The sequence below is a fragment of the Urtica dioica genome, chromosome 12 (assembly GCF_054948205.1).
Source record: "Urtica dioica subsp. dioica isolate 48M chromosome 12, U.dioica_male_clone48M_v1_H2, whole genome shotgun sequence".
NCBI lineage: Eukaryota > Viridiplantae > Streptophyta > Magnoliopsida > Rosales > Urticaceae > Urtica > Urtica dioica.
This window is the reverse complement of record NC_142767.1, coordinates 16,463,547-16,486,761: the sequence shown is the minus strand read 5'-3', so window position 1 is coordinate 16,486,761 and position 23,215 is coordinate 16,463,547. Positions and strand designations below refer to the sequence as shown.

The following is a 23,215-nucleotide window of genomic DNA, read 5'->3' as shown; positions in this document are numbered from 1 at the left end:
ACTATGTGCACTTGCGTGTGCGAGAATTTCGCAACAAAAAGCACCGACTAGGCCACAGAAAATGGGACTAGGAATGTCCACCTATCGACCCAGACAAACGTTGTATCCACGAAAATAAATAACGTGATACTCAAATTTCTACTACCACAAAGAAAACTGTAATGACCACATTGACTACTACAATTAAGGTTACAAGTCCGACAAACAAAGTCACACTGTATTTACAAACGCGTTCATATTTGTAGTAAAAGAAAGTTGGTGCACACTAGCTAGTCTACCCATGCAAATTTTTATATAAGACTCTCTTCACTCAAAGCATTTAAAAAAAAAAAAAAAAACCACGTAGAACAAAAATATCTACTCATTCCACAGCTTGAGAAGAAACAGCAATGAAAATATCTCATCTGCTCCCAATAATCATTCTTCTCTGCTCGATCTCCGTCGATGCAATAGGGAACGAAACGGACAGGTTTGCTCTGGTGAAATTCAAGTCCTCCGTATCCGCCGGCGATCCAGATGGCATATTGGGCTCGTGGAACGACTCGGCCCATTTTTGCGAGTGGCGCGGGGTCGAGTGCAGCGACGGGCAGAGAGTAACGTCGTTGGACTTGTCGGGTCACTCGCTGAGAGGACACGTGTCACCTTTCTTGGGAAACCTGTCGTCTCTCTTGGCCATCCGACTCTTCAACAACAGCTTCTCCGGCCAAATTCCGCCGCAGCTCGGCCGGCTTTCTCGGCTCCAACACCTCGGCTTTGCCATGAACATGTTGGAAGGTAACGGCGTTTTAGCTGTCGTAACCTTTTATTTTATAAGAGGGTGGTAAATATTTTCATCTCTTGAACGAGGCCTAGTCGCGGAAAAAAAAAAGATTATAAACTAAAAATGAAAAACTACTCTTATGTCTTCTATTTAGTGTGTTCATCGCGAACGTCTTCCAAATTTCACAAGATATGACCAAGAGCATCCACTGAGCTCAAAATTTTGTTGAATTTTTTGGTACAAATTTATTTCTAAGTAATTAAACAACTAAATTTTTTTGGGAATACGACGAGTCTTTGGTAATTATTTTTAGGGAGCTTGAGTAGATTAACCAATAAAAAACATAAATTTGTCAAAAGAATCAATGTTTGGTTTATTTTGCGAAATAACCAATAAATAACATTAATCCACTTGTTCAAACCAAGGTTTAAAATATCGATATCAATACCCATACCGAAGTTCTGATTTTACGGATATATCGACGGATATTTTATAACAATTTTAATACCGACTACCGATTATATCCGTGATATATCGATGATATATCGATTATCGACGGATATATCGACAAAAATCTTATAACAAAATATAATAGAATATGTATCACTATTTATATTTTTAAATTTCTAATAAAACAATCAAATTTAAAATATACCTATAACTTTTTTCCTTATAGATATACGTTATTAATATTTACATTACTTTCTCAATATTAAAAAAATATAATAAAATAATTTTTTTTAAAAAAAATTGTTTTATTTTTCTACTACATTACAAATATTCTTTAAAATAATAAAAAGTAATAGTATTATATATTTAATTATTTAGTCTATTAGTATAGATATTATATATATAATACGTTATTTGTCATACATATATTTATATGTATTATATTTATATGTATTATAAAATATAAAAAAGGAAATATTGATAATATCATTATACTAAGTAAAATTAATAAGTAAAAGATATAAATAATAAGAAATAATAAATAAATAAAAAAGAAAAAAAAAACGATATTTTCAAATTTGGACGATATTTTGGATTTTTTAACTACTAAAAAAATATCGGTATTTTATCGATATATCATCGATATTTTAACGATATTTATAAAACGATAACGATTACAACGGATATTTTACCGAGACTCTTCAAAAAACGATATAGCGGCGATATATCACTGATATATCACGATATTTTGAACATTGGTTCAGACAAAAATGCCCAAATATAAATTAATAAAAAAAAGAAAATATTACAATAAATAACTCTTTCATTAATAGATTAAAAAATTCTCAAAAAATATTACAAGATCTTCACCATCGATCTTCACCGCCGCTTCAACTTGCCATCTGTCTCGAGCCGTCGATTCTCCGACCGGAGACACAGAGCCGCCAATTCTCTCACAAATAAACCAAAATTAATAACAATAAACCGAAATAAATAGAAATAAACCAAAATTACATATATATTAACACAAATAGACCTGATTTACGAAAAAAAAAATACACAAATATACCGATCCGATTGTGGAATTTCAGGACGGCCATGGCGGACCGGCCCGCCGAAGCCGATGCCTTGATGGATGAGATCCGGAACCTCCTCGACCGATCCTCGGCCTGGAGAGTTCAATCTCCATGATCAGCGCTTTCGCCACTGGATCCTCGTCAACCAACCTCAAACACCGCGTCTATGATTCGTTGATTGGCGGTATTTGCGCCGCCAACCGGCTCGCACCCGAGGCCTTGATGGAGATGATCCCTCGCCTCCTTGTTTAAGCCCCGACTCCATAGGCCGGCCTTGCAAAGGATTTTCCTCTCTCACCACAGAGAAGTCGGATTTGGACAGGTTGCGAATGGAGGCAGTGACGCAAGCCGGCCTTTGTCCTCACCCGGTGCTCGCTGGGAAAGACTCACGCAGAGAAGACGTCGTCGAGTCTGGATAGGATCGGACGTCGTCGAGTGGGACCACCTGCGCCAGATTTGAAGGGCGAGAGACTACCGGTTTGTCTCCAACGCGCGAACCCAAGGCGAAGGACGTTCTTGGAGCTGAGACAGCCTGATCGTCGTCGCGAGGAACGCCGGAAGAAGGAAGCGTCATCGAATCTAGTAGACGCGACCACAGCAGATCGGGGAACCATACCCCTCCGTCGCGAGCAGATCTGGAGGAAAGGGGCACCGCCGTACTCGAGGAAGATCGAACCGGGTCGCGCAAGTCGGAGACAGTGGCCGCGATGTTGTTTTGTCGTAATTATGGAAAATGTAAAGTCGCTGAGAGAGAGAGAAAGAATAAGTGAGAATTGACTATCTAATTGGTTATTTAACTGGTTACCACTCTTTCTCCAAATATATTCCAATTGCAATTGCAGGATGTGCTTAAACCATGACAATAATAGTCCGTGTAATTTTTCTTATTTTTAAACAGAAAAGGGCGAAATTGGAAAATTTAATAGTCCGTGTAATTTTTCTTATTTTTATTATTTTAATAAGGAAAATTTAAGCTTTAATACTATCATATAGAAAACTCAACAAAATTAGAAATAAATTATTAAATTGTAAATACAAAAGAATATTGCGAGTCATATATGACTTCGAAACACAAGGTATAGTTGTGGCGTTGTATTAAAACACATGGGATATCATGGTATTTTTTCCATTACACTAATATTGCTAGTTATAAACCTCTTTAAGGTTTGTTTAATTATGTTAATAGCCATTAGTTTATTCATTATCGTAGTAAATTAGGAATTTAAGCCTATCATATTTCTTGCAATAATTTTTTTATTATAAAAGTTTAGAACTTAATCTTAAACATATCTAAGTTTAGAACTAAGCCTTTACTAAGTTCTACTTTATTTTCAAACTTTTTACCATACTCCTGTGATATGTTTCAGGTGAAATCCCGGCGAACTTGAGTCGCTGCTTGGAGCTCAAAGAGCTAATCTTCGGGCGAAACAAGCTCAGTGGAACGATCCCGCCTGAGCTTGGCTCTCTTACGAAGCTCGAGTTGATCGACTTCAAATTTAATGGTCTCACCGGAGACATCCCGGCTTCCCTCGGAAACATGTCGTCACTTCGGGAAATCATTTTGGCGTACAACAATCTGACCGGGACTATTCCCGAGGAGATAGGGAGACTGAAAAACCTCAGTCTTTTTTCCGTCGGCCCTAATAAACTATACGGCACAATCCCACTCTCCTTCTTTAACTCATCCTCTCTTACCAGTCTCTCACTCACAAACAATCTTTTCCACGGAGAAATTCCGGTTCTGAACCTCCCTAATCTTGTCAAGTTTTTCATCAGCGGAAACAGATTCTCGGGTAACATCCCGGCTTCACTATCAAACTCTTCTTGGCTTTTCAAGCTCGATGTTACCCACAACAGATTCGCGGGACAAGTTCCGAAGAGTCTCGGAAAACTCCGGGATCTCAAGTTTCTTCTCATGAACAACAACATGCTCGAAGCGCAATTCGATGATCATAGCTTCGATTTCATCGAGTCTCTAACGAACTGCAGCGAGTTGAAAGTGCTATCAATGGGTTCAAACAATTTCAGCGGCGTCTTGCCGAGATCTATATCCAATTTTTCGGCCCAAATGACTCATATTTATTTCGGTACGAACCGATTATCTGGAAGAATCGATCACGTAGAGTTCGAAAACCTACCAAACTTGATCTTGCTGAACCTTCAAATGAATAATTTAGGAGGCCAAATTCCAGCTTCCTTGATGAAGCTGCAGAGCCTGAGAGCTTTGGCTCTAGACTCGAACGAGTTCACCGGGAAAATTCCTACCTCGATCGGAAACCTCACTGAGGTGTTTCAGCTCTCTCTAGAGAACAATATGCTCGAAGGACAGGTTCCTTCTAGCATTGGAGGCTGTCGGAGCCTCCAAATCCTCGACATGTCAGATAACAACCTTGTTGGGGAAGTCCCTAGAGAAGTCTTTGGCATCAAGTCCCTGATCTCAGTGCTTGTTTCACATAACTCATTGCACGGAGTATTACCGAGCGAAGTGGGAAGTATGAAGCAGCTGAGCGAATTGGACTTCTCGGAGAACGATCTGTCCGGAGAAATTCCAGGGACGATCGGGGATTGTGAGAGCCTCGAATACCTCTTCCTACAAGGCAACTCGTTCCAAGGAAGATTGCCGCAAAATATGGCTTCTCTTCGAGCTATTCAGATTTTGGATCTTTCCAGAAACAAATTGTCCGGAAAAATCCCTGTGGATTTAGAAAAACTCGCTGTCTTGTATTCCTTCAACATATCTTTCAACGATCTCGAAGGAGAATTACCAAACATGGGCGTGTTTAGAAACGCCACTGCATTGTCCTTGATTGGAAATTCCAGGCTCTGTGGCGGAACACCAGAATTTAATCTTCCAAGATGTCCAATCGCCGCTGGAGATTCGCACCACCGCAGAAAGTCTCTCAGACCGATTGTATTAGCGGCGTGCTTGGGCGTCCCTCTCCTTATAGCCTTAATCTTCGCTCTCTTGTACTTAAGAAGAAGATTTTCGAGGAGAAAACCCATCAGCGAAGAGGTGGAAGGAATAAGATTTCTTGCAAAGGTGTCGTACCAGACGCTCTACGAGGCCACCAATGGATTCTCGCCGGGAAACTTGATCGGAACCGGGAGTTTCGGATCGGTGTACGAAGGGAACCTCGACGGGATCGAAAACCCGGTGGCGGTAAAAGTACTCAACCTTGGGCGAAAAGGAGCCGAGAAGAGCTTCTTAGCGGAGTGCGAGGCGTTGAGGAGCGTGAAGCACCGGAACTTGGTTAAAGTGTTGACGTGTTGCTCAAGCGTTGACCACAAGGGCGATGATTTCAAGGCTTTGGTTTTCGAGCACATGTCGAATGGAAGCTTAGACGAGTGGCTTCACAGATCAGGGCCATCGGAGACGGGTCTGAACATGATCCAGAGACTGAATATCGGTGTTGACGTGGCACTGGCTATAGAGTATCTACACGAGGAATGCGACGAGCCTGTCATTCACTGCGATCTGAAGCCTAGCAATGTCCTTTTGGACGAAGAAATGACGGCTCGGGTGTGTGATTTTGGATTGGCTAGGCTGAGTAGTACTGAAGTAGTCTCTCAAGGCACAACATCAGGAATCAAAGGAACCATTGGCTATGCTGCTCCGGGTACACAAATAAATCTCTCTCTCTCTCTCTCTCTCTCTTAGAGAATTTGTTAGATTTTCCGAAAATTAATATCAAATGTTTGTTACATGTGGCAGAGTACGCAATGGGGGGCAAGGCGTCAAAAAGCGGGGACGTGTACAGCTATGGGATGCTTCTGTTGGAGTTGTTCACCGGAAAGAGACTGACGGACGATATGTTCAGAGACGACTTCAATCTCCGCTCCTTCGTTCAGTCGGCGTTAACCGAAAGAGTCATGCAAGTGGTGGACAAAACCATGGAGATCAGGACACATAAGCACCACCATGACGACGAGATGTGTCTGGCTTCGGTGCTTAAGATCGGAATAGCTTGTTCCAAAGATTCGCCGAGTGAAAGAATGAGAATTGGAGATGTGACCAGGGAGCTGCAACGTCTTATAAATGATTATTATGGCTGACCTTTCTTTTCGGAAAGTCAAATCATGATGATGAACACTCAGGCTCTGAATGTAATAACAGAAAACGAAATACCAGTCCTTTTTTTTTTCGTACCCTAGAGAGACTTTCAGTACTTCAATTTGAAAATGCCATTAGGTGTGCTAAGAAAGTGAAGAATCTGATGAGATTATCTATGGAGTTTATTAGGTTAGGGAGAAGATTGTTTGGAATCTTTTGATGAGCAGTTGTTCTGACTAAGCTTGGTGGAGCTGAAATAGGAGAATTTCCAAGGGTTGTTTCTTTGCTTCCGAGAAGCATATAATAGAAGCAGTACTTACATGTCAAGACTAGCTTCTGATCTTCTAGAGATTGTTAAGAAACTAATCAAAATTTTCCTCAGAAAACTAAAACCTGTCAAGAATATACCTCAAATTGAAACTATCAAGAATATACCTCAAATTGAAACTATTTCTGAATTTCCTAACCACGCGGAAGTTAAGAAATGCCAAATACTACCTTCTATTAAGATAGCCTACTATTTCAGGATTGTAATCATAATAATGGCGTGACAATAAATTAAAAAATTGCATTCCGATTCTATCTTTTAATATTTGCAGTTAATATTAAGTCAATATATATCTCTTATAAACGGTTATTAGTAGATATTAATCATTAAACGGTTTGTTTTAGTAAATGGTTGTAATTCTGATTTCTACCAATCCGAAATTACTAGTATAACGACAAATATTGTATAAAACAATAAAATAATTATAAAACACAATTTATAATATATATGTATGTTTAAAATTAAATTCCCGATCATGTTCAAGTTGGGAAAGGAGGTCCAGGCCGAGATATGGAGGTCAATATTCAATCGAAGGGGAAGCCATCGCAAACCTTTGAAATTTTACAAAACTGCAAAAATTAAGTCTTATAAAATTGAGTGCAAAACTATGACCGAGGGCAAAGCTTCAAAATTTACAAATCTAAGTACGAAACTTTGAAAGTGTACAAAAATGAGTGCTAAACTTCAAAATGGTATAAAATTGAGTGCAATACTTCAAAATTTTACAAAATATAGCAAAACTTTGAAATTTTATAAAATAGAGTATAAAACTTCAAAAAAATTTATAGAATGGAGTGCAAAATTTTGAAATTGTATAATATTGAGTGCAATACTTTAAAAGTTTACAAAACAGAATGCAAAACTTCAAAATTTTCAAAACGGAGTGTAAAACTTCAAATTTATGAAACGGAGTATAACTACACTTAGTTTTATGAAACTTCAAAATGTGAGTTTAAAACTTTGAAATTGACATCAAAACTTTCTATCCCATAATCTTACGTGGTGCTCAATCTGGGCGAACTGGTTGATGCCAAACATTGAAATCTGCATATGTCTGAATGCTTCACAACTTGCTACTAACATCCAACATTTCCATTTGGCCGCTAGTCTCTTTCCAAATTGACTTGACTTATAAGAACGCGTATACCTTTTTTTCTTTTTGGAATATTGTTTCTTTACTTTGTATTATTTAAAAAAAAAGAATAATAACAATAATATAATGGGATGTAGATTATTTCAATAAATTAGCCACATGACTCTCCTAAATCTAATAAAAAAGGTTTACATGTCAAATTTATTTAAGTTTTTATTTGTTAATAAATTACTTTACAAAATTGGGGACTCTATCAAGACCGAAACATCGCCGGAGAGAAATATCATTCGTATACTAAATATAAAATATAAAGGAGAGCATACTAGTCCAATCAACTCACCAATATTAGAATAATAAACCAAGTTTGAATAAATTAAGTGAATAGCCCAATTAATATTTCACTACTTAAATTACCCTCATATATAACAGCAAAACTCAATTTTCCCAAAATCTAAACCTAAACTCGTTCTCATCTTCGTCAATTTCACGCCACCGATCCACTTCACGCCGCCGATCCATTTCACGCTGCCGCGTCGTCGCCAATCGTCGTCCATCCTCGTTGCTGATCCCTAACGTCGCCGGCGAGATCTGCTATAGACGCCGTCAAGATCTGCCATAGACGGCGTCGATTTCGTCGAGCTCCGGCGGCGGCGATGCTCGGAGAATCGACGGCTCAGACTGACTCGAAAATCGGCGGGGGGAGAGGAATCGGCGGCGGAGAGGAAATTGGCGGCAATGGAGGGGATTGAGGAGAGGCACTTTGTAAATTCGCGAATCGGTTAATTTAATTAACCTACTGGAGCGAGTTAGGTTAATTAATTAACTGATACGTGAATGATTTGAAATTCACAAAAAATTTACAAAAATCATAACTTAAGTCAATTGATATCCAAAGCATTCAATTAATTAACCTAATTCCGAATTAAATCATTTAGTAAATTAACTTTACTCACAAAAAAATCAGAACCTAAACTAATATTCAACCAATAAGTAAATTAATTAACCTAACTCACTCCAGTAGGTTAATTAAATTAACCTATTCGCGAATTTACCAAGGGCGTTATGGTCTGAGCCGAAAATATGAGCTATTATAAAATGAAACTTGGGCTATTCTCCCAATAAGAATGACAAACTTGACTAGTTACAACAAATTTCACAAATATAAATGTGTTACCTTATTATTTTGTTGTACAGCAGCAAATTCTATATTTTGTGGTTGTTTAAAAAGCAGCAAATTCTATATTTTGTGGTTGTTTTTTTAAATTTTTTTGAAAAAGTGGGAGCTAGCTACTTCTAATAAAATAAGTTTTGTAAGAATTGAAGTTAATGTATTAAGTTCAGCATAGTGTTTTTTTTTTATATATTTAAATTCCACATTTAAAATTAAAACGAGACTAGTTAGTCTTTTTTTTTTTAAAGATTTTTGGTACAAAATAGTCAATTCAAAGTTCAAACTAAGTGTTCAACAAAATAGTCAAGGTTTTATAAGTTAGTGTATTCTATCCACTTATAATGTAAAAATACTAATAAATAATTAATCTAAATTTCCAAAATTTTAATCTAATGCACTTTTTGTATTAATCCACTCTCCGGCGAAGAAACATTGTCTCATCGCTTCGCCATCGTGCTTGGAGTCCGAAATTGAAGGCAGAGAAAAAATGGATTTCGCCCTCTGAGTTACTCTTGAGAGAATTTAGGGGTTCGCGATCATAGGGTTTGGACTTTTCTTGAGGTTTTCAATCAATGTTGGTTCAGGGCCGGGAAGATTCGGAAACCCCACCGAAACAGCTGAATCGGAACCAGAAGTTTGTCGGCGCTAAACACCAGGCGATTCTCGGAGTCCAAATCCCTAGATTTCTCGACATGGTTCTCGCGACCACTAGTTCAGCGTGAACTGCGACTCCGCCTGAAAAGTCTCCATCGTGAACCTTCCGAGGCAGAATATGAACGGAACTCTGAGCCCTTCGATAGCGAGCCTGTCGAATCTCTGACAAGTGAACCTCGACGGGAACAACATCGCCGGACCGGTACTGGAGAGCTGGACCAGCTTGAATTCCCTGATAGCCTTGGATCTTTGCCGAACCAACCTCTCGCCGCTGCTCCCGAAATTCGCTCCCTCCATGAAAGTCAGCCTCGACGGGAATCCGATGTTGACCAAGCAAGACCGACCGTTCGTCTTGATACAGGATGGTTGAGAAAGAAATTTGTGTGTTTGGGTAAACAAGAGAAAGAAAGTATGGACGAATTATGGGTATTTTTGGAGTTTTTTAAATTTGGGTTATTTTACCTCAACTTTGAAAAATTGTGCTATTTTATCAAACTCAAACTTAAAAATGGCTAGATAGCTGCATGACTTTTTTTTTTTTTTTTTTTTTTTTTTAATGAAATTTGGTGTATTATATTTTGAATTTCATTTAATGACTTTTCCACTCTTGTAACCATAAGTATAAGTATGAATGCATCTTTAGTTCCTTGAGACTTACATATGAGATTCTCTACTCAAGCTTTTAACCACATAAATACATCGCTATAGATTAAATTCAACAGCTTTGAAAAGCAATGAAAACATCTCACAGATCATCGATCACTACTCTTTTGCCTCTGTTCCCAATAATCATGCTTCTATGCTCTATCTCAGTCGAAGTCGGCGCATTAGGAAACGAAACAGACATGTTAGCTCTGCTCGAATTCAAGGTATCCATATCCGACGATCCACGTGGCATATTGGGCTCTTGGAACGACTCTGTCCACTTCTGCAAATGGTTCGGCGTTCGGTATTAGAGATCAAATATGTTTGTATGTGTCGTTTATGTCTATTAAACGATAAGCACGATATGTTGTTTTTCTTTTATTTCTTTCGTTGTATTTTCCTTTATTTCCTTAATGTCTCATGGCTATATAAAGCCTTATACTTGTACTTTTCTCATAAGATTGGAATAAACATTTTCACTCTCAATCATTCAAGATGAGAGTTAGTTTTTCTCCAATTCTCAAATCCAATTTTTATCTATCATAACCTAGAAATGTAATATGATATCAGAGCGAATTTTCGCATTCGATTTTCTAGGTTAGAGAAATCCACTTCGTCATCCCCGATTCCTCGACGATCGGAATAGATCTCCGACGACAAGCTCGGTGGAATTTCACGAAGGTCGATTTCCTTTTTCCTCTGAATCGTCACATTATGGAGCGCCTCTTCTTCTCGATTTCAAGTTCTTCTCCTCATCGCTTCATCGACGGAGACGCATCGGACATTCTGAGCGATTTTTATCAAGATTCATCACCGGTGATTTCAAGCCGTGTCATTCATCAAGAATCTTCTTCCGGCGAGTCCGCCGTGTCAACATTCAAGAGGCTTCTCTGGCGAGTCCCGCCATGTCAAAGCTTCAAGATCTTATTCCGGCGAGTCCTGCCGTGATCCCTCTTCGGCCGATCCCTCCGCCTAGAAATTTGGGTCAATCGGCCAAGAAAAGCACAGATCATGTGTCTAGAAGCCAAACGGAGAGTCAAAGAGGAGCTTTCATTTGCAGACCACAGAGTTTGAAAGAGAGAGAAAGAAAGATGTCGAAAGAAGTGAGCGAAGATGTCCATCACAGCGGGAAGGACTACGTGGATCCACCGCCGGCGCCGCTGTTCGACATCGGCGAGCTGAAGAGCTGGTCTTTCTACAGAGCTCTCATCGCCGAGTTCATCGCGACCCTCCTCTTTCTTTACGTCTCCGTCGCCACCGTCATCGGCCACAAAGCTCAGACCGATGCCTGCACCGGCGTCGGACTTCTCGGCATCGCCTGGGCTTTCGGTGGCATGATCTTCATCCTCGTCTACTGCACCGCTGGAATCTCCGGTGGGCACATAAACCCGGCGGTGACTTTCGGTATGTTATTGGCTCGGAAGGTTTCTCTGATCCGCACCGTGGCGTACATCATCGCTCAGTGCGTTGGAGCCATCTGCGGAGTCGCGCTCGTGAAGAACTTCATGCCAACCAAGTTCACCAGGCTCGGCAGTGGAGCCAACGCCATCGCCGACGGTTACAACATCGGAACCGCCCTCGGAGCCGAGATCATCGGAACCTTCGTCCTCGTCTACACCGTGACTCCCACGTCCCCGTTTTGGCTCCACTCCCAATCGGGTTCGCCGTGTTCATGGTTCACTTTGCGACCATGCCCATCACCGGCACCGGAATCAACCCGGCCCGGAGTCACTCCTGTCTCGAGTCACTCCTGGATTTCTTCTCGCCGGTCGATCTCGATCCTCTTCTGGTCCTGTGTCATTGTCCTGCTCTCTTTTTTGGTTCTTTGTATCAATGACGTTGATTCTTGGAGTATGTTTTGACACTGTTCTTCTTAGCGCACTCAAAGTGTTCGACAAAATGCCTCTGAGAATTTTTTTTTCTCAAAACGAGATCGGTTCTTCACAAAGTCGATTCATTTCTTCATTCATACGATTGAGGTTTTCACCGAGTTGTCTTCTCCGATATCAAGTTCAATCCAAGATGAACTTTCGGGAAAGTTCATCTTGCGGGGGTGTATTAGAGATCAAATATGTTTGTATGTGTCGTTTATGTCTATTAGACGATAAGCACGATATGTTGTTTTTCTTTTATTTCTTTCATTGTATTTTCCTTTATTTCCTTAATGCCTCATGGCTATATAAAGCCTTATACTTGTACTTTTCTCATAAGATTGGAATAAACATTTTCACTCTCAATCATTCAAGATGAGAGTTAGTTTTTCTCCGATTCTCAAATCCAATTTCTATCTATCCTAACCTAGAAATGTAATATTCGGTGAACCGGGACTAGAGCAACGGCGTTGGACTTGTCGGACCACGCACTAAGAGGACACGTGTCACCTTTCCTGGGAAACCTGTCGGCTCTGTGGGTCCTCGACCTCACAAACAACAGCTTCTCCGGCCAAATCCCGCCGGAGCTCGGCCGGCTTTCTCGGCTCAAAGATCTCCGCCTTGCCATCAACCTCTTGCAAGATGGACGGAGGATCTTGTTCCTCTCGTAACTTAAATTGTTTTGTTTTCTTGTCCCTTTATTTTTTTTTACAAAGAATATACCGTACACATCCGACGTATAATATTGTTTAGACTCTTTATGTTAACATCATGCAATTACTCTCTTAACCTTGGATGAGTAATTATAAATACCCAAAGGTCCTAAACCACAACCTCAACATGAGCCAACCCTAGCGCTGCTTATGTCAAAGACTACATTGTTGTAGTTTCATCAATCAACTACGAGCACGTGTGGTTGCTTTGGCCACTGCTAAAATCTGTGGATCAAATGCCTTCTTGCAGACCGTTGCGTTCTTATATCCACTAATGTCAAACATTCTCAGACGGTGAATACAAATTAATTACATTTAATACGAATCAACCATTAGTTACGACAGGCGAGTAAGAGGGTTAATACGACTTAAACATTAACTATAGTCAAACAAACCAAGGAGGTTAATATGAACTAACCTTTCACTATTACATTCCAACAAACTAACAACAAGCTTCGAACTAGCGTCCGTAATGGAAATGAGGTTGATTGGATTTTCATTGGTTGGGAGCTGAAGAAAAAGAAAAAGAAAAGGATGGTGGTTAAAAAACTGCACGGAAGAAGTAAACCATAAAAAAATTTGCCTGGTTAATACGAGTTTCGTTAACGATGCTAAGATTATTATGGGAATAATGTTTTTTTTTTTTTTTGTGTATGTGTTTTTGGTTGCTACATTTTCACTTTTGAGATAGTTGGACTATCATTTTTTGTAATTTAAACCCTCGTGTTTAATATTTTACCCCCCAAAAAATATTATTTTGTTTATGTGTTTGGTTTCTTGTTTTGTTTATGTGCGTAGGCAAAATCCCGGGAAATTTGAGTCGCTGCTCTGAGCTTGAAAGCCTGATGTTGGGACGGAACAATCTGAGCGGAACGATCCCACCGGAGCTTCGAGACCTGACAAAGCTCGAGGCGCTCAACCTCGAGTCAAATGGCCTCTCGGGAGGCATCCCAATTTTCATCGGTAACATGTCGTCGCTTCGTTCAATATACATTTCATACAATAATTTGAGCGGGACTATTCCCGAGGAGATAGGGAGACTGAATAACCTCAGCGTTTTTTCCGTCCGAATCAATAACCTGTATGGCACAATCCCTCTATCCTTCTACAACTCGTCCTCTCTGACCAGTCTCACGTTCGTAGACAACGATTTCCAAGGAAAAATCCCGGTTCTGAAACTCCCTAATCTCATTGAGTTTTACATCAGCGGCAACAGATTCTCTGGCGAGATCCCGGCCTCGTTGATCAACTCTTCTCGCCTTCTGCGGATTGATGTTACTACAAACAAATTTGCAGGAAAAGTTCCGGCGAGCCTGGGAAAACTCTCGTTCCTTGAGTGGCTTCTCTTGGCCGACAACAAGTTCGGCGGTCCTTCCGTAGATCGTAACTTGGATTTCGTCGAGTCTCTTACGAATTGCAGCAACTTGATAGGGCTTTCCTTGGGTTCAAACTATTTCAGTGGCGTTTTGCCAAGATCGATATCCAATTTGTCTACCCGAATGACTTATATTTATCTTGGTCAGAATCGATTATCAGGAAGAATCGATCACGTAGAATTCGAAAACCTACCAAACTTGAACGTGCTGAGCATGGAAAATAATGATTTCAGCGGTGAAATTCAAGCTTCCTTGACGAAGCTGTGGAACCTGAGAGTTTTGGATCTGCACTCAAATGCGTTCACCGGGAAAATCCCGTCCTCGATTGGAAATTTCACTAAGTTGCTTGAGCTCTATCTAGGAAACAATATGCTCGAAGGACATATTCCCTCAAGTATCGGAGACTTTCAGAGCCTCGAAATTCTTGACATCTCGGGCAACAACCTAACCGGAGAAGTCCCCAAGAAAGTATTTGGTATCAACTCCCTCATCTCACTCAATTTTTCCCAAAACTTGTTGAACGGAGAATTTCCGAGCGAAGTCGGAAGGTTGAAGCAGACGACGAATATCGACCTCTCAGAAAACAATTTGGTCGGAGAAATCCCTGGGACAATCGGGGATTGTGAAAGCCTAGAACACCTCTCCCTCCAAGGAAATTCGCTCCAAGGAAGATTGCCTCAAAATTTGGCTTCTCTTCAAGCTCTTCAGATTTTGGATCTTTCTAGAAACAACTTGTCCGGAAAAATACCTGTCAATTTAGAAAAACTCACTGTCCTGATTTTCTTCAACATATCTTACAACGATCTAGAAGGAGAATTACCAAACAGGGGCGTGTTTCGAAACGCCACTGCATTGTCCTTGATTGGAAATTCCAGGCTCTGCGGCGGAACACCAGAATTTAATCTTCCAAGGTGTCCAATCGCCGCCGGAGATTTGCACCACCGCAGAAAGTCTCTCAGACCGATTGTATTAGCGGCGTGCTTGGGCGTCCCTCTCCTTATAGCCTTAATCTTCGCTCTCTTGTACTTAAGAAGAAGATTTTCGAGGAGAAAACCCATCAGCGAAGAGGAAGGAATAAGATTTCTTGCAAAGGTGTCGTACCAGACGCTCTACGAGGCCACCAATGGATTCTCTCCAGGAAACTTGATCGGAGCTGGGAGTTTCGGATCGGTGTACAAAGGGAATCTCGACGGGATCGAAACCCCGGTGGCGATAAAAGTACTCAACCTTGGGCGAAAAGGAGCCGAGAAGAGCTTCTTAGCGGAGTGCGAGGCGTTGAGGAACGTGAAGCACCGGAACTTGGTCAAAGTGCTGACGTGTTGCTCGAGCGTTGACCACAAGGGCGATGACTTCAAGGCTTTGGTTTTCGAGCACATGTCGAACGGAAGCTTGGACGAGTGGCTTCACAGATCAGAGCCATCGGAGACGGGTCTGAACATGATCCAGAGACTGAATATCGGTGTTGACGTGGCACTGGCTATAGAGTATCTACACGAGGATTGTGACGAGCCTGTCATTCACTGCGATCTGAAGCCTAGCAATGTCCTTTTGGACGAAGAAATGACGGCTCGGGTGTGTGATTTTGGATTGGCGAGGCTGAGTAGTACTGAAGGAGTCTCTCAAGGCATAACATCGGGAATCAAAGGAACCATTGGCTATGCTGCTCCAGGTACACAAATTAATCTCTCTCTCTCTTTTTTCATAGCTCAAAATTAATATTATCAAACGTTTATTACACGTGGCAGAGTACGCAATGGGTGGCAAGGCGTCAAAAAGCGGTGACGTATACAGCTATGGGATGCTTCTGTTGGAGTTGTTCACCGGAAAGAGACCGACGGACGAGATGTTCAGAGACGACTTCAATCTCCGCTCCTTCGTTCGCTCGGCTTTGCCGGAAAAAGCTATGCAAGTGATGGACAAAGCCATGGATATTACGGCATGTCACCACGATGGCGACGAGAAGTGCTTGGCTTCGGTTCTGAAAATCGGAATCGCTTGTTCGGAAGATTCGCCGAGCCAAAGGATGAGCATAGGGGATGTGACCAAGGAGTTGCAAGGTCTTCGAAATGCTTATTATGACTGAACGTGCTTTTCTAAAGTCCAATCATGATTCATATGTATGATCTAACAGTGATGAAGCACATAGAGTCTCTCAATACTATTTTAGCAGAAGATAAAATGTTGATTTTTATTCTTTTATAAAAAGAAAGTTTAAGTGACTTTTAAGTACTTGCAGTTCTTATACTTACGGTTCCTACAGTTATTGAGAAATTTATGGCATGTACATGCTTATGATAATTGTGTGAATCTTGTAAATATATACTGTGTGTTAATTTGAAAAATGCATTGTGTGTTTAAATAAAAAAAATGAAGAAAGTGGTTTAGTAGCTAGTATACATATGCAGAAAAATACAAATACATGTATATTTTTCCTTGGCATTTTTTGTTAATTAAACATGGACGGTATCACAGGATTTGTTATTGAATGCCCTCACGTATGTCGGAGGAAAACCGTGGTTACATTTTATTAAAAAAAAAGAAGCAAAAAACAAAGAAAGAAAAATAGCATGAAGTATAGATTACACAATTTTTTTTATTACTTGCTATCTTTTAAAATAATATTATTCAACTTGAAAGAAAGAGTAATTATCTAAACAAAACTTAAAACCTCTCAAGGTTGTTTCTAGAGTGACCAAATTTACACAAAACATCAGCTGCCATATTGCACTCCCGATACAATATAAAATGACAATTTAGTCAAACATCAGCAGCCATATTACCCAGAATTCTCTTAGCCAAATACTAAACATCAGCAGCCATATTACCCAGAATTCTCTCAGCCAAATACTCTCCCAACTTCAAAATTATCCCGGGTCATAAACAAAGACCGAGAGCCACCTCTCGACGGGAGGAAGAAAAACAAAAATCCAAGAATCCACTCACATAGCAAACACATTCGCCCTGAACTACGTCATGACCTGATCCTGCAAAGCGGGTACGTAGGCAACTCACTGATTAGTGCACGAAAGTGTACTATTTTCGTGTTTAATTGTTAATATTTATTCAAACTAATTTAAGTTTATGTGAATATTCTCTTGATATTATTAATTAAGAGTATAATTAGAGAATACTCGTTTTTGGTTAAGTCTACAAGTATTTAATTGATATATTTCATTCTGTAGAATTAAATGGAGAAAAAGAAGATGCAAAATCCCGCAAGTCAACTCACGCACATTTGTTCTCCACATTCAGCATCAATTGTCTTCACGTGCATGGATTTCCATTATCGTGGAAAGTATTTTCCCAAGAAATCAAGTCTGACATTTGCCTAAGGCAAGTACGTAAAATGGGATATATACTTCATCAATGCAACCACTCCTCCATTGCCATGTGTAAATAACTTCCAAAGCAACCAATTCGTGCATGACACATGGCGAAGATGACCAAAGAATTTCTCTTCAGCGTTGGCGTTCAGAATCAGCTCAAATAATATCGTTCAATTCTGGAAATCTTTATTTATGTGTGTAATATTTAGTTTCCATTTTATTTTAGTTTCCCTTTATTTTGCCACCTCTAAAACACTATAAATAAGAGGCTTTGGCTTAGTTTTTGGACACCATATATTTTATTCCGAAAATTAGTTAATTATTATCATTTTATTCTCTCATATTTTCTCTAGAATTTTGTGAGAATGAGTTGTGTTCTTGGCTAAGTTTCTAGCAAGGCTAAGGGTGATCTCAATTGTGTAAGTTTACCTAACCGACTATGGTTCCACTTGTTGTGCTTTAATGTTTAATTTATTTATGAACCAAACTCTTTTCTTCTCTCATAAAATTATACTCTTTTATTTTTCATATGAATTTAGTCATGCTTGATTTATGTGATTTTTTAAAGAGTATCAATTTCTTATAACACTTATTTCGTTGCTTTTCTTTTATTACAATTCTGTCGATTTGATATATTGTAAGTTTAGGGATTGCCTATGAAATTTGTGAAAAGAATATTATTGTGTTAGACTAATTCTTTACTGCGTTATAATCACTTTGATATATCGTCGTTTTGGTTTAGTCAACGAGATTTTATTCACGGTTTTAATTGAAAGAGTTTGTTCTTAAATTAATACATGAGTTTTTTTGGTTGATCTTAACGTTGATTTTCCGATTACTTGTTTGGGATGTGAAACTTGTAATTGAGTTATAAGTGTGGAACCGTATTGGTAATTGGTAAACGGAGCAATTGAGTAACCCGACGCCTTGTGTTTTCCTCTCATTGATTTTATAAACCTTTTTAATCTCTAAAACAATCTTTTTCATTTTATATTTCATTTACCACTTGACGTTTGGTTTTAGTTTTCATTTTCAGTTTTAGCCTCCGCGTGGATACGACTCCGCTTTCTTTGTGCTACCAACGACCGCTTAGCGATTGCACAATTTGGGCGTGATCACTCACGAAGAGCACGGTCACACCCCTCATTCACCCTACTCGCTCCTAAAAAAAACACAAATCCTCTTGAGAGCCGAGGAAACGTGATCCTGACAACAAAATATCGAGACACGTCGCAAGTTCGCACCCCGACACGTGTCCCGTAAATGTTATCCGAGAAATCGCATTAACAGTTTTGTTAAAGAAACTCTCTCAAAACTTTCATTCCTCTTCATCATAAACACTAATAATTCACAAATTAATATACAGCCAAAATGAATTTCGGGAGTACACCGTTGGGGCACATACCGTTGCTGCGACTTACCAAGTTGAATTATGACAATTTGAGTATTCAGATGCGGGCGTTGCTAGGTGCTCAAGATGCATGAGAAATAGTCCAACATGGCTATGAGGAGTCGGCTCCAACAAATAATCATACGGCGAATCAGTTGAAGGTGTTAAAAGAGACACGCATGAAAGACAAAGTCGCTCTATATCTTTTGTTCCAATCAATAGATTAGTTAGATTTTGAGAAGGTTGATGTAAAGACTTCGAAGGAAGCATGGGACAAGCTGATGATAGTTTTCAATAGCGCTAACCGAGTCAAACAAGTGCCGCACCAAACTCTTAGAGGCTAGTGGGAGGCCATGGAGATGAATGAGTCGGAAGGAGTATCCGACTACATCGCGCGTATTCATGCAGTAGCGAACCAACTGAAATGCAACAGAGAAACCCTCACAGATGCAAGGGTTGTTGAGAAGATTCTACGGTTATTAACCGAGAATTATGAGAATGTCATTTGCGCTATTGAAGAATCGAAGAATCTGGAGGAGATGACTATTGATGAGCTCGCTGGTACATAAAAGATTACAGAATGGAAGAGATGCTGCTAGACATTGTTCAAAAATCCTATCGAATGAGTCATCTGGCGAGTCGTGATCAAGTCACTATTATTACAGAGACGCTACTAGACATTGTTAAAAAATCCTAAGAGAATGATTGGATTAATGAAGGATGGAAGAGCTTTGAGTTTAAGGGAGGAATTTGTTAAAATAAACTCATAAGAAAACTGTCAGAAATAGTCAGTCGACTTTGATAGATAAGATGAATGGAAAAACAGTTATGTATTTGTGCATATAATATACCAAATTAAAGCCCTTTAAGTATATCTTGTAATGACTGAGGTTTCACATCGTTGGAACTGTGACGAAGAAGTTACGTCCGTTTTATGAAGTGGTGAACAACCTATATAAATAACAAATAATTGACTACATAGCCATCTTAAACACTAGCAATTTGGTTTTAGCCAACCTTTCGTTAATTTCCCGTAAATAGCCATCTTGCTTACGTGACATCTTATTAATTTAATTAGTTTTACACATTTGCCCTTGTTTAATTCCGCCGTTATTTTAATTAGGCAGATTTTTTTTTTAATTTTGAATCAAATATTGAAACCGAATAGGGAAGTTTTCAAATTTGAAATTTGAATTTCCAGCAGATTTTGAAAGTTTCCAGAGCATATTTATTGTTAACGTGTATTTAGAAGTTTTCAGCGTTGACTTTAGCTAATTAGTTTCTATTTTCGTGACAATTCATTATGGATAAAATCTGTAAATATATTCTTCATTTATTGATATTATTGTGTCTTCCATATATTCATAATTTAAGAACGTCCAAAATATTTCCAGAATTTTTTTCAGTTTATTTACACGAGTATAATGTAAATATGCTTTGTATTTACAATGAATATACTGTAAATATGCTTTGTATTTACACGAATATACTGTAAATATGCTTTGTATTTACACGATTACACAAATATACACCATCCGAACAAAAACAAATCATCCTATTATGTACAACCAAATAACCATTGAAACTCATCTTCCTCGTCACGCAAATCATCCTATTTTGCAAAACATACATTTACGTGACTCATTAACATATTAACATATTTATGTACTGTAAATTTCTTCCTTGTACATTAACAATACTCATTTACAAAAAAAAAAAAAAAAACTCTGCATTGCTGAGGAGAACAATAGAATATTGGGGAGAGAATCATATTATGTTGCTGAGGAAAGTAGATCCGTGCGCGACTCACATCTCTTTGCATTGCTTCGCTGTAGTAATATGCATACGCACAGAGACAGTAAAAGTGTGTTGTTGTCGTTTGTGTCCATCAATCACCGTCGATGGCGATGATTCGTAGCAGGGTCTTGGAGGAAGGGCTTCGCGAAGTCCGTGCCGCTCCGTACACCTCTTCGTCCTCGTTCAAGCTCCACACAGCGCCACCGTGGAGCAGGGAAGAGTGCGGTGGGTGCGGGAGAAACGGAAACGCAGCGGAGAGGATCGCGAACGTGGTGACATCGATGCCGTTCATAGTTCTGGGTCTGATCGCTCCCAGGAAGACTATATAGTTTGAAATTTATGGTAATTAATTAAGGGTCAAGCGGTTATATAGCCAGATAGAACTTAAGCTTTTGCAAAATAGTTGTAGTTTGCCAACTATAAGCAAACTAGCCTAAGTAAGATTAATCTAGCCTGGATTAAATTTAATCCGAACGAACTATAAAGACAGAATGTAAGCTTTATGAAGGCTGGATTAAAATTAATCGAGGCAGGATTAAAAGTCGTAGTACTCTCAATTGGCTATTTTGCTATACCTAATGAAACTATGGCTATTTTGCAAAATTCATAGTTTCAATTGACTACTTTATATCATTTTTCCATTAATTAATGACGTTTAATTTCCTTCCTCGAATAGCGCGAACAATTATATTGACCGAATTTATGTATTAATTTTTTAATTATTCTGCTTCAAAATGGGCGGGATATTTTTTAGGTCTTTTTGGTCTTTTAACTTCTTGTTAATTGTTGGGTGTGGCTATTTACGAAAAATTAACTAAAGGTTGGGTAAAACCAAAACCTCTATAGTTGTGTGGCTATATACCTATATAACTCTATAAATAATTGTATGAACTCATAATGAAAGAGTGTAAGAGAGAAATATATTATAAAAATATTGGTTTAAGTTTTATTAAAAACACTCTCCCAAAAGTCTTATTGATCTTCCTCATAAACACATTCACGGTACTTAGCGATTTTGAAATTAACTTGTTGGACAACAATCATAATTAATATGACTATTCCTTCTATCACCATCTTAGTTCTCTCTCTAAAGACTTTTCAACCTGCTACTAACTTCTAGAATTTCCATTTGGACACTATACTCTCTTTTTTCCATTTTAACCTCACTAGCAGTCAAGTTGTATGCATTATTCTTCATGGAATATGGACCCGGACGATCATTGTATCAACGAAAATAAATAAAGTGACTCTAATTTCTACTACCCATTTCAGGCCACAAAACTGTCTTATGTAATGATCACATTGACATTCTGGAATTAGATGTTCATCACCGATTACTATTCTCTATGTATTTTCTCTTGCTTCACTACTCATTTATTATTCCAGATTTGTTATTTCTGTAAATCTACTCAACATTCTCTCAGTCAGCACGTACTAAGCAAATTCAAAGTTAACTTGTTGGACAACAATCTAACCAAGGCTATTTCTTCTATCACCACCTTTAAACCGAGCGTGACTTCTCTCTCAGAAGCTTTTCCAACCTGCTACTAAAATCTAAAATTTCCATTCGGACGCTATAGTCTCTTTTTTCCATATTTTAATCCCACTATTAGGCAGGTTGTATGCATTATTCTTCATGGAATATTATTTCCATATATTTATTTATTTTAGACAAAGAAAAATTATATCATAAAATGTAGAGTTGTAGGCCCTATATTATTTGAATCCGGATCATCTGTCTCCAAAATCTTTTTGGTGTTTCTCTTGATGTTCCTTTAATTAAAGTAAGTCATGTAATCAATTTATTTAATTATTAGTTTATATTTATTTAAAAATAAATTAAAATGATTAAATTAGTTTATTTTGATTAGAGAGATACCAAAACACAAAAAAAAGACCGAAGATCTGAATACATATTATTTTCTTCTTCCTGTGCTATAGCAATACTCTTCTAAATTTTTTTTAAAAAAAAAAAAAAAAAAAAAAAAGTAGGGAAGTTCTTCGAATAAACACCAATTGCCAAGTAGAATTGGTCGGTTTGAAACTTTGAACAACACCCCTAACACAAAATTCCACTAAAAAGATTTGCCATGCGATTAGAGTATCACATGGCCTCATAGAGCATTGTCCTTTTGTTTTGTTTTTTTTTCCTTGGATTCAAAAAGCACTGACTAGGCCACAGAAAATGGGACTAGGAATGTACCACCTATCGACCCAGACAAACATTGTATCCACGAAAATAAGTAACGTGATACTCAAATTTCTACTACCACAAAGAAAACTGTCTTACATAATGACCACATTGACTACTACAATTAAGGTTACAAGTGCGACAAACAAAGTCACGCTGTATTTACAAACGCGTTCATATTTGTAGTAAAAGAAAGTTGGTGCACACTAGCTAGCCTACCCATGCAAATTTTATATATGAGACTCTCTTCACTCAAGGCTTTAAAAAAAAAACCACTTGGAACAAAAATATCTACTCATTCCACAGCTTGAGAAGAAACAGCA

The 23,215-nt window shown here is 38.7% G+C and overlaps 2 protein-coding genes across 2 annotated transcripts; both read left to right on the top strand.

The window, feature by feature from the left end:
- The first annotated feature begins 389 nt into the window (after positions 1 to 389).
- LOC149379625 (uncharacterized) lies at positions 390 to 6,432 on the top strand. The gene is made up of 3 exons (XM_089604045.1): positions 390 to 774; positions 3,654 to 5,903; positions 5,999 to 6,432. The coding sequence occupies exons 1-3, from the start codon at positions 390 to 392 to the stop codon at positions 6,337 to 6,339; spliced, it is 2,976 nt and encodes a 991-aa protein (XP_089460171.1). The 3' UTR covers positions 6,340 to 6,432.
- A 3,686-nt stretch (positions 6,433 to 10,118) lies between these two features.
- On the top strand, positions 10,119 to 16,351 carry LOC149379624 (uncharacterized). Its single transcript, XM_089604044.1, has 6 exons — positions 10,119 to 10,532; positions 11,034 to 12,083; positions 12,560 to 12,766; positions 13,504 to 13,520; positions 13,611 to 15,857; positions 15,934 to 16,351. Exons 1-6 carry the CDS (start codon positions 10,318 to 10,320, stop codon positions 16,269 to 16,271), a joined length of 4,074 nt encoding a protein of 1,357 aa, XP_089460170.1. The 5' UTR covers positions 10,119 to 10,317; the 3' UTR covers positions 16,272 to 16,351.
- Positions 16,352 to 23,215: the final 6,864 nt, after the last annotated feature.

Bases quoted from the DNA above. Each gene is read 5' to 3' on its own strand.
- LOC149379625 (XM_089604045.1), top strand. From the start codon at position 390: ATGAAAATATCTCATCTGCTCCCAATAATCATTCTTCTCTGCTCGATC. The intron at 775-3,653 runs GTAACGGCGTTT...GATATGTTTCAG, and splicing joins TGCCATGAACATGTTGGAAG to GTGAAATCCCGGCGAACTTG. The intron at 5,904-5,998 runs GTACACAAATAA...TACATGTGGCAG, and splicing joins CATTGGCTATGCTGCTCCGG to AGTACGCAATGGGGGGCAAG.
- LOC149379624 (XM_089604044.1), top strand. From the start codon at position 10,318: ATGAAAACATCTCACAGATCATCGATCACTACTCTTTTGCCTCTGTTC. The intron at 10,533-11,033 runs GTATTAGAGATC...ATTTTTATCAAG, and splicing joins TGCAAATGGTTCGGCGTTCG to ATTCATCACCGGTGATTTCA. The intron at 12,084-12,559 runs GTTTTGACACTG...AACCGGGACTAG, and splicing joins GACGTTGATTCTTGGAGTAT to AGCAACGGCGTTGGACTTGT.